This window comes from Helobdella robusta (genome assembly GCF_000326865.2).
Source record: "Helobdella robusta unplaced genomic scaffold HELROscaffold_3, whole genome shotgun sequence".
Classification (NCBI taxonomy): Eukaryota; Metazoa; Annelida; class Clitellata; order Rhynchobdellida; family Glossiphoniidae; genus Helobdella; species Helobdella robusta.
Genome location: NW_008704501.1, coordinates 8,075,265 through 8,087,764, shown reverse-complemented (window position 1 = coordinate 8,087,764; position 12,500 = coordinate 8,075,265). Strand labels below are relative to the sequence as shown.

The following is a 12,500-nucleotide window of genomic DNA, read 5'->3' as shown; positions in this document are numbered from 1 at the left end:
CAACCAACCAATCAATCAATCAATTAATCAACCAACCAACCAATCAATCAATCAACCAACCAGCTATTCATTCAATCAACTAATCAACCAACCAACCAATCAATCAACCAAATTGAATGAACCAAATAAACGAAAAAAAAATAAACAAAAAAAATATTTTCAAGGATTGTTCAAACTAGAACAAACACTCAACCATACAAATCTACAATTTCGAGATTTTAGTAAAGAAAGACAAACACAAGAGTTGCTTTTATTTGAACTCAATCAAAAATGAAAAGTGGCGGTTAATTAAATTTTTAAAAACGTCCATTTTTTTTAAATTCGTATTTTAAACAAACAAATATAACAATATAATAGCTAAATCAACATACCAGACAGTATACATATATACAAAGTAAATCAAGAAATATCCAAAAATTATATAACCAAATTTAAAAAAAACTAGATACCAGTCAACATTTAATAAATAAATAGACATTATTAAAAAGATTGTTCAAGAAGGTAAAATTCAAGGCGACAACGAGAATGAAATGTAGTTTGTTTTGTTGCTGTTGTGTTGTGAAACGAAAACAAACAAACACATCACACAAAACTAGTAAGAAGTCGCAAGAATAGTAGTCAGTCACCTACCTACAATTAAATTACTCTCAGGGCCCTAGCTTACTTATATTCATTAACTCAACTCACTTATCTACAAATTTGTATTTCTACGTTTTAGGAATTTTACACGTTTCAGGTATTTTATTTAACATATTTTAGTGTTTTTATGTTAAGCCCTAGCCTACTTAAGATTGTTCAACTCATCTCAATCCCTAACTTACCTATGAATTAAATTAAGTCCGGTAAAGAAAATAGAAAGTTGAAGAGAAACATAACAACGACACCGAATGAATGGATGTTGTGTATGTGTATGTTGTGTTGATGTGTGTGTGTGTGTAAATGTGCGCGCGTGTACTCTCCAGACACTTCTTATCGTCATCTTCAAATTATCATCGGAACGATCACCTTGAGACCACCATCCGAAACGTGCTGACGCCCACCACAACCCACCTCTCATCATTCTGTAGACAACATTTTTTATTAGCGTAGTAATAAATGAATGTTAGAATCTTAGAAGAAAAAATTATAAAATGAAAATAATGGCAAATAAATAATATTTCAAAATAATAAAGAGAGTAAAATATAAAAAAAACTTACTTTCGTCCAATCGACAAAGGCATAATGTTGAATGCCTGAGTGAGTGAATGAATTAATTAGTTAAGTAATCAATCAATGATTCAATGATTAAAAAAATAAATGGAAAAATAATTTGAAAGATTGAGTGATAAAATGAACGAATGAACGAATGAATGAACGAACGAATGAATGTATGAATGAATGAATGAATGAATGAATGGAATGAATGAATGAATGAATGAGAAAAATTAAAAGACGAAACTAAACCTTACTTCAAAAATCGTCGTTACTGCACTCGATTGCACCGACCACCATCATCTGGTCGGCACACAAGATTTCATCCGAACTTCAGTGTCAGCCGAACAGCCAACGAGCTGATTCTTCCTACACCACCATCATTATGTTTAAATCATCATGAGACCACCATCTGAAACGTGCTGACTCCCACCTCTGCCCACCTCTCACCATTCTGTAGACAAAATTTTTTATTAGCGTAGTAGTAAATGAATGTTAGAATCTTAGAAGCAAAAAATTATAAAATGAAAACAGTGGTAAAATAGTATTTTAAAATAATAATGAGAGTAAAATGTAAAAAAAATTTACCGTCGTCCATTCGACAAAGGCAGAATTTTGAATGCGGTCCGGTTCCTACGTTGTCCTCCAAAACTGGTGCAAGTCCCCCGAGATTCTTGTTGAAACAGTCCGTGGGATGGAAAAAGATAAAGAGAAGATTCTCATCAGAAAGCTTAGCGGTGCCTGCATCTCTAATTGCTTAATAAAAATAATCCTATCTACCTATTCAATTAACTTAACTAATCTATATAAAATTGTTAATGGTACGATAGTCGAAAGTCCCCCTTCATTCTCCCTCCTTGCACAGAGGTTCACCGACAGCCAGAGCACCGGATAGTAAACCATTGCCGTGCGGATAGTAGACTATTGCCGTGCGGATAGTAAACCATTTGCCGTCCGGAAGCCGTGCGGGTAGTAGACTATGGCCATGCCGCATAGTAAATCATTACCGTGCAGATAGTAAACCATTGCCGTCCGGATAGTAAACCATTGCCGGTTACTGGCCACCAAAGCTTACCTCCGACAACGGACTTTGAAATTCAGAGTCTATCGGCTATCGTACCCTCAACTTACCTATTCATTACAATTAAGCCCTAGCTTACTTAAAAATTACAAAACTCAAGAGCCCAATTCATTGGCCAATTGGCACCCACCCCACCACCTACGTAATGCCTTGGGCTCCAACTTAGTAATAACATAAAACTTAAACATAAACCCTAAATCTATTAATGAGTAATGTTACAACGTAGCCTTAACTTACCTATTCATTACATTATGGCCCTAGCTTACCTAAAATTACAAAACTCAAGAGCCCAATTCATTGGCCTTTCGGCACCCACCCCACCACCTACGTAATGCCTTGGGCTCCAACCTAATAATAATAATGTAAAACTTAATAACTAACTTACCTCTCGATACACTTACAGCTTTTATTTAATTTAAATTACAAGATTGTTCCTAGAATTAAATTATTGCTTTTAACTACCTATGAAATTAAATTACTCTCAACCTTAGTAATAATAAATTAGAATGTGTAATGAAAATAAAATAACGCTCAAATACTAATATATGTTTATGCATGTATTTGTGTATGTGTGTATAATACGCTGATGCGTGTAACGTGGGTGCGAGAAAAAATAGAAGAGATAAACTTACGATGCCTACCTATTCAACTACATTAGTGTTGGATGCTTCCTATCTATCCTACCTACAATTAAAATTATGCCTATATAACCTACCTATATAGCTACTTAATGTAATTGTGTGTGCGTGTGTGTGCGTGTGAGCATTCCTACTTAATGTTAAATTACAGAGAAAAAAGAATAAAACGTATCCCAGCCAGGCGTGTATTCTTTACCACTGAATGAACGAACGTAGCCTGACATCCTCGATGATGAACTCCTCTGGAAGCTTCAACCTGAATAAAATGAATGAAACGAAAAAATCTCATTTATTTAATTTAAATGAAAATAGAGAAACGAGCCGCGGTGAAACCCGCCAGCCGAAAAAGCCAGCCAACTGGCAAAGAAAGGGACTGCAAAGAAACCGTAAAACGTACCCCAGCCAGGCGTGCATTTTTTCATTCTTTGCCAATGAATGAACGAACGTAGCGTGACATCACAACCACTCTGATCTTCCATGATGAACTCCTCTAGAAGCTTCAACCTGAATGAACCTAAATGAATGGAAAAGTCTTATTTATTCAATTAATTTAAATGAAAATAGAGAAAAGCAAAGAAGCCGACCGGTCGGTAAAGAAAAGAACCTCAAAGAAAGGTATCTATATAGGATTTATGCTCTATATAACTCTATATAACTCTATATAACTCTATATAACTCTATATAACTCTATATAACTCTATATAACTCTATATAACTCTATATAACTCTATATAACTCTATATAACTCTATATAACTCTATATAACTCTATATAACTCTATATAACTCTATATAACTCTATATAACCAAGTATACTACCGCATTCAATCAATAAAAATCCCACTAAAACCACCGCGTACCTGTTATATGTATAGTGTGAAACAAAACAAACAAAAAACACACCACCAAGTAGAGTAAAAGAATAGAAGTCCCTAACTTACCTATGTAACTAAATTACCTTACGCCTTAGCCTACCTATGTAGTAAATTAATTTTTAATCTCACCTACCTATGTTTCATTAATTAAACTCAAGACTCATGAAGAAAGAGAAAAAATCGTAAAACAGAACATAAAATACTACCACACAAACAAACATGATGTATGTATGTATGTATGAGCAACCGCTATAGAACCCACCTAAAATATAAAATAATACAACATAAAAACACACAAACCACAGGCAACATATATAACTCTATATAACTCTATATAACTCTATATAACTCTATATAGCTCTATATAACTCTATATAGCTCTATATAACTCTATATAATAAAATAAATAAAAATTAAAAAAAAAAAGATCAGGCAGACTGTTTCAAGCGAGGCAGAATGCCTGATCTGATTTTCATGTTGTCTCAGCTCCCATTTATACTCGTTTCAACCATACATTTTCATCATTTCAATCATTCAATCACTATTATACAGTCTTAACAACAATGCTAACCGTACTAAATTGACATCATCGAACGAACGCCTTCGAAACTTACTGATTGGCTGGTTGAATCTGCTATATTGCTTTTTATATAAAAATATAATCATATTAATTATTTATATACATGGATTTTAGTCACTTTATTTTATATATATATATACAATTATTTGTAAATAATTGTATTTATGCTTAACATCAATTATAAGCCAAGCCGAGCCAAGCCGAGCCAAGCCAAGCTGAGCCAATATGCGTAGATTTATGAGCGCTTTTATATTAAAATTTGGCTCGCTTTATATACAAATATCCCAATATAACAAATTCTCCATCCTATTTTCAAAATTTTTTTGGATGCTTCTTTATTAATCAGGTCACAATCATCATCATCGATATCGCGATGAAATCAAATTGATTTTTTTTTAAATTGTTATTGAAAGTAACTAGTATATAGTAAAAAGTTTAAATTTCTTTGAGAGAATTCAAAATAATTTGAAACTACACCATAACACAATTGTACAATTTGAATGTGTAAATACAACATTATAAATTTCTTAAAACTACGTATATTATATATATCTATATATCTATCTATTTCTTTATTTAGTTCAGCCTGCGTATGATATTTGGTAAAATTTATTTGATAGGAATTGAATATAACTTTTATACCGGCTGATTAACTACCAGGCAGTAAAATAAATACTGCTAACATGACGTCATTTCCTCCAACGATTTCGCAACGAATTACCCATCCTATTTAATAAATTTTTATTTGATGTTTTTTAATTAGTCAGGTCACAATCATCATCATTGATATCGCAATGAAATCAAATTTTAAATTTTTGAAAAAATATCTTTATTCATTTTATGATACTACTATGTTCAATAAGATACTGTTTGATACATATAAATAGACTAAGATTGAGAATGTATTATAAGTATATGGTTTTCCATGTCAGCTCAAAAATAGGTGTTGAGTAACTAACATCGAACTAATCTGCTCTACTTTGTTTTCGCAACATTAAGTTTTTAATCAATTAAGTATTACTTTTGTAAATAATATTAAACTTATACTCCTTATTTGTTTGTGAAAATGAACGAAATAAACAAACAAATTTAAATAAACAGGGTTTTCAAATTTGCAAAAAAATATGTCCTCACTTCTGCTCGAAGATGGCATCAATTCGGCAGCGGAGAGAACGCAAGATGGCCGACAAAGTACATCACACGAAAAGTTGTTGAAATCCTCTGCAAACTGTAATCATTTTATTGATTCGTTTGATCCTCAAATTAGGCCCCAGACGGTCACCTCTATTGTCGACGACACGAACTACATGCATTGTAACGGTACTGGTAGTGATTCCGGTGATGATGATGTCCCCAACTCTTATCCAGTTCGGAGCGAAATCTTACTAATAAACAACGACAAACTCAAAATTGATCCTGAGAAAATAATTTTAAACCAAGAAGCGAAGTCAACCCATAAAATTGAAAAGGCAGAGAATGACGTCATAGCAGATAAATTAGATAGCTTACAATTAAATGCAACAGAGTTAGTGCCTTCAACGGACACAAATCAGAACATATCTAGTGATGTAAGGATAACAGCGCAATCTAACATTGTAGCAACAACAACATCATTGCCCAGTGAGAATTGCCCTTGTCCCAACAGCCCACAGATTGAGTATGTTGTATATGAGTCCGAGTTACAAATGCCACAGATCATGGATTTGATCACAAAAGACCTCTCAGAGCCATACTCAATCTACACTTACCGATACTTCATTCATAACTGGCCTAATTTGTGCTTCCTAGTCAGAGAATTTTTTAAAAATTCACTCTTCAACTGCTTACAACTTTGTATCATTTATGATAATTATAACATTAATTGGTAACTTATATTATAATTTATAATAGTATATATTATAAATGTAAGGTAAATGTGTATATAAATATAATTAATATTGACACATCTTTTCATATACACTGAAACTAAACAATTTATCTTGAAAAACTAAAACAGGCCATGTATGCAAAAGAATGTGTTGGAGCCATCGTGTGCAAGGTCGACTTCCACAAAAAGATCTTCCGGAGAGGCTATATAGCTATGCTGGCCGTCGCCAAAGAACACAGGCATAAGGGGATAGGTGAGTTTTTTCAAATTAGAATGATATTCAAGTTGTGTATTTGTTTAATTTTCAAAGTAAAATGGCATTTAGATAGTTTATTTGATGTTTCATTTTTAAATCAAGAATTTTTTCAAAACGCATCTTTATTTCACTAATATTATCTACCTGCTTAAAATTAGGATCTCACTTAGTGATCAGAGCCATAAAAGGAATGGTGAATGACAATTGTGATGAGGTCGTCCTCGAGACAGAAATCACCAACCATGCAGCTCTTCGCCTCTACGAGAACCTTGGTTTTGTTAGAGACAAGAGACTTTTTAGGTATTATTTAAATGGAGTAGATGCCCTCAGACTAAAACTTTGGTTGAAATGATGAAAAGTGAAATAGAGTTTTAGTCGATATTTCTACAATTTATATTACTTTCGCTTGTTTATTGACATTACACAATAGTTGTTTGATTCTTAATTATTATTGTTGGTCATGAAACTTAATTGTACTGTTGATATGAATTCATTTTTAAAAACAAATTTTTCAATTGCACACACGCACGCACACACGCACAAAACAATTAATCAATTGAGTTTGATGGTGTTAGTAACAATAAAACATTCATCATCAATTGTAAATCTATATTATCATAAAGAGTTTTATTGGTTTATTGACAATTATATCTTAAATAAATAAGTAAATAAATAAATAAATAACTAATAATAGAAATAAAACACTGTTCTAGGTACCAAAATAGTTTTTTGTACCAAAAAATATCTCTAGCACAAAAGTTGATGCACTGATCAGCAAGTAATTCAATAGCAGTCTGCAGTACAAATATCCACAAATGTGAAAACATAGATTTGTGTCATTAAATAGTTTACATATATCTATCCAAATTATTTCTGAGAAATATAATATATCAATATATATAAAATACAAATAAATAAATATATCAAAATATAAATAAATAAATATATCAAAAGTATCGAAAGCAAGATAATTTTATCTTTAATTTCGATATACGAAAGTTGACAAAACAAAGATGCATAGCTACTTAGTTCTCTACATAAGAACAAAACGAATACGTTTGATTAACTGATATTGAAATGAATAAATACTAACAAAATGCTGCTAACTGATTAATATTCAAATAAATACAAACTATTAAATATGCAAACTAGTGCAAACTGATTGATATGCGTATCAGCTCTTTAAAAACCATCTAGGCCCACTCATTAACATAAGCAGACAGATATTTTCAACTGTTTTCATATAAAACTACACTGACGCGTTATAAAAGGTAATCAGAATATTACACACCAACTAACAATAAAACTTTAAATTAAAGGAGAAATCACAATTAAAAAATAAAATAAAGTTTAACAAACAACGAAAAAAACTACAAACAATTTATTGAAAAAAGAACAATTAAGTCAACAAGAGCAACTGAAAAAATACGGTACACGCTCTGATAATGAGAATACCTATCATAAAATACACAAACATGCCGGCGTGTTAGTCTCAAATCTACCCAATAAACACCCAAATTAGCGGATTCCTAAACAAAATACCATGAATCCTCATCCATGAGTTCCAACATCTCACAGAGAAGTTTGTGAAGGCCAACTTTACCCTCGTTTTTGACGGCCAGCCAGTAATTTCTGGCAGCAGCCCTAACGTTGTGTAAGGAGGCCAAGATGAAGATTAGTGAACAAAGACGGGCCGTACCTTGGCTGCCCTGGATGATGCAGACTTCTTGCAGGTAATCTTGCATCTTTTCGCGTCGTTTTTGGACTTGATCTTTGTGCTGGAGATATTCAGTTTCTGCGATGTGAGGTGTTTTTTAAGATGAGATTTGACATTTAAATTGAAATTTCACTCAACAGTGAATCAGGCATAATGAAAGCTGAAGTATCTATTGGTAATAAATAGATTGCATGCATGGATGATAAGAGCACCTGGATTAAATAGTAGTATGGTCTTCATGTACATGTATTCCTCCTTGCTAACCTTCAGACCTGTCAGCTTGCTGCATAACTTTCTCAGGAGAGAATTGAACTCCGTACTGACGCCACACATTCTACATTCTGAATCTTTCAAACTGCTCAAACGGAAAGATACAATTTTTGAAGTAAACAAAACAAAATTAAAGCAAAATTAAAATGAGCATACAAAGTGATTATATACAGACTAAGTGATGAGAATGAAAAGGCTGTTGTAACTTTTGAAAGAAAGAAAACACGAGAGTTACGTGAAATCATCTGAGAAGATGATGGTGCCTGTGTAGGGCATGGATCTGTAAGCAACATTCAACAGAAATATATCCAGCCAGACGTTCTGCAACAGGTACATCTGATCGATCGTACTCAACTCAAGAAATCCTGCATTTTGAAGAAAGAATATAACACAAAATTAACATTATGAGATGAACATTTGATCACGACTAATATTCAAATCATGAGAAGTTATGTTTTTACAAAGATGTGAACCAATAAATTTTAAAAATCCAAAACTCGAACATACCTGAAACTGATTTTGCCCAGTTAACTGTAGCCAATAATTCTCTGTCAGTCAGATCAGATAGGGATGTGTTGAATTTAAGCTCCATATCATTTATTGAGTCATCAGGAAAGGCGAATAACTTCTCGGGTTCGATCGACTCCAGTAACCCGCTCATGATCTTACTCTCTGGAGATGAGAAATATTGAGATGAAATTTATTGGTAGTGAGGAAATGTTTTTAAAATGAAGCATAATCTTAAAAATATGTACCAATGCTAATTTTAGACATGGAATTTCCATACGGAGATGTACCCGGTTCCACTCTTTTGTATTTTTGTCTCCCACCTCTCACTCTGTCTATCCTAACTCCTATTTGTCAAGAAAGCAAACTTATGATAATGATAACAATGAAAAATTGAAAACGCCAATGCTGCCCTACCCACAAAACAACTTTTCAATTTAAACCATTTTCATGTTAATGAACAGCAAACAACACAGAAGAGACCAAAGAACATTAAAACATTGAAGTAGAACCTTCTTTCAGCATGCCGACCATCAAACATTTCTTGTAGCGACACGCCTGGCACGCCTTCCTCCTCCTTTTTGTTATCTCACAATCCTCACTGGCTGAGCAGGAGTACTCAACGTTGCCTTACAGTAGAAAATATTTACATTTTATTTTTTTTTATTATCTCAATTTAATTTTTTCACCCTTTAAATTAACATTGAAAAATGAATCTAAAAGAAATTAAATTAAACATAAAATTAAATAAGAGCTATTCACTGATCATCTGACCTTATATTTTTTTTTATTTGAAAAATAACTGTGACAATTAATAATTATAGACATCTTAATGCAAATATTAATGTTACATAAACAAAAGTAATGTCAACCATAATACAAACTCAAAAAATTAATTAGAATTGCAAGAAGCTGAAAAATCCTAGATAAATAAATAAATAAATTGAATAATTATAGACCATAGACGTAATATAATAAAATATAATAATTACAAAATTTGAAAAAAAATACCTTGAACAGTTCTCTTGAAGAAAGCCTTACAAGCCTCACACGAAGGGATGCCATAGTGCAGGCCAGATGCGAAATCGTTGCAGACCAGACACAACTTGCGGGGTATGCTCCTGCCATCAGCTGAATGCAACTCGGACAAGTCCACTCCAGCCGCATTGTGAATGTTGAAATTTTCAAACGCAATCTCCCCTGAAAAATTTTCTTCGGAAGCAGATGCCATAATTTCACCATTGCTATCGTCTGATTCGGCGCTGATGCTTATATCTTCATCACACTCTGTTGGCCCCGGAAACATTAAGTCGTTCAAGTCTTTGTCGTCTGCAGAGGGACGGCCGTTGTTCTTCACCAACGGAATGCTGAATTCTTTCTTTACGTTGGCATCGACAAAAAAGGCCATCTTACGATTTAGCAACTGAAGTGATTTTTTTTAATATTTAACAGAACACAATTAATCTTAAATTAGTTCAGTTATTAATTAGAAAAGAATTTAATAATTAAAAGATTACAATATATACGGCTATTTATTAAAAAACATCTAACATTTTTTTAAAAGTGAAAAAACAGGGATGGGCTAAAATGTAAGAAAGGAATTATAGATTGAATTTCTCACACGCACTTACACACACACACACACACACACATAAATATATACATATAGTTATTGAATATATATGCAAGCGTAAGTATATATCTGGGCATTTTATATATTATATTATAATAATTATATCTTCTTCTTTCTGGTGCCTTATCCTTTCAGGACATTGTCAACCATAATTATTGTAATTTTGTTTGTCAGAAGAACCCTAACTAAATCTAACTTTCGCTTAAGACTAAGATGAGACTATGCTAATTTAATTATTGCATGGTATTAAAAAAAGTGTAGTTTTGCCTAAAAAAGTGACCAAACCAATCGGCCAGTTGTAGGTAGAGAGTAGATTTTTAAAAAGTAAAACAGCTGTCTACAATTTAAAGATGAATCTTAAACTTTAAAAGTGAATGCTAATAATCTAGTTGATTTAATTTACAATTGTAAAACAGCAACAAAAAATTAATATAATATTCATTTTAGTTACAAAAATCATATTTTACAAATTGATAAACACTTAAAACAATTTTTAATTACTTTTAACAAAATTTCTTCGGCAGCCAATCAAAATCGTTTCTCCTCCAACCACGTGATCTTTGTATATGGGGGAAAGTAAGCTTTGTGGCAAACATGGTCGATAGATGTATTATAAAGGAACGAGTATTAACTTAAATTTAAAATTAATTTATCTCAAAAATATTAATGTTTATCGTACGATGCGATTTTATTATTTATTTCTTTTGTATATAATTTCGTTGGTTGTAAAATCGTAATTTAAATTTACGATTTGTTGTTTTGCATTGCTACTCTTCTACACTAATTTCCCTAATTAACTAATGCTAATCTAAATACATTACTGTCGTAAGTGTAAATATTTTTAATGAAATGAAAGTGTTAATTTCTCACTAATGATCTAATTTTGATTTTACGTTAGTGATCGGGTAAGAAGGTAATTAAAAAATAAACTAAATTGTGTAATTTAATTTAATTAAAATTAAAAGTTATGAATTTATTGAACAAACTTACAACTATTTAATTTTAATTCAATTTATTGATTTAGTGCTTAGTTTGTAATTAGTAAATCATACTTCAGCAGGGGATAATAGATTAGATTAGTGAAGTGAAATAGCTATTCTAGTTTAGTTTTAAATCTGTTTGATTTGATTGGATTTCCCCAGTGATCTGGTTTTTAATTTTGTGTAAATAATTTAAAAACCTTGAAGGACATTTTTTCTGATCAGTGATTCCTGATTTTCATTGGGTTACCAGCTTATTGCTGCTCTATAGTTTTCATAAGATCATCGCCAACCTTATTACTTGCTGATTTCGGGTCAAATTAGATCAGGGTTAGTAATTTTTTGTAATTCTTCTTTTAATTAGTATTGCTAGTATCAATAATTGATCCATTTTTTTGTTATAGCTATAGTAATTATGTTTAACTTTTAAATAGTTGTGCAAATGAATGCATAGATCTATGTTTTGTATTATTTTTCACTTTTAATTATTGTTTGCTAATATGAATTTCTGTCTAAATATGCATAAATTGGAGATTCTATTCATATAAAATTGCTGTTTTGATGGTTTTTTGTCCAATTTTATTATCTTTTATCAAAAAATTTAAAAAATTTTCACATTGTCCTGTGTGTATATATGTGATAGTTGATATTTCTGAGAGTTAAGAAAATTTTTCACAAAATATTTTTATGTATGCATCTTTGTATGTTTATGTGCCTGTATGTATATATGTGTGTATGTATGTTTGTATATACAGTTATGCTTCAATGATTTGTATGAGGTGATGTTAGTTATTGTTTTAGAGTTTTTAGTGTTGCTGTTGTTATTGTAATGTTATACTACTACTACTACTACTACTACTACTACTACTACTACTACTTCTACTACTACTACTACTTCTACTACTA

At 31.6% G+C, this 12,500-nt stretch overlaps 2 protein-coding genes across 2 annotated transcripts; one reads left to right on the top strand and one right to left on the bottom strand.

The window, feature by feature from the left end:
- Window positions 1-6,049: 6,049 nt before the first annotated feature.
- HELRODRAFT_155844 (hypothetical protein) lies at window positions 6,050-6,839 on the top strand (the record flags this gene model as incomplete). Its single annotated transcript, XM_009021753.1, has 3 exons — window positions 6,050-6,151; window positions 6,361-6,484; window positions 6,646-6,839. The coding sequence occupies 3 exons, from the start codon at window positions 6,050-6,052 to the stop codon at window positions 6,837-6,839; spliced, it is 420 nt and encodes a 139-aa protein (XP_009020001.1).
- Window positions 6,840-6,920: 81 nt separating this feature from the next.
- Window positions 6,921-10,212, bottom strand: HELRODRAFT_106750 (hypothetical protein; the record flags this gene model as incomplete). The annotated part of the gene is made up of 7 exons (XM_009021752.1): window positions 6,921-8,282; window positions 8,417-8,559; window positions 8,710-8,839; window positions 8,982-9,146; window positions 9,230-9,328; window positions 9,494-9,610; window positions 9,993-10,212. 7 exons carry the CDS (start codon window positions 10,210-10,212, stop codon window positions 8,017-8,019), a joined length of 1,140 nt encoding a protein of 379 aa, XP_009020000.1. The 3' UTR covers window positions 6,921-8,016.
- Window positions 10,213-12,500: the final 2,288 nt, after the last annotated feature.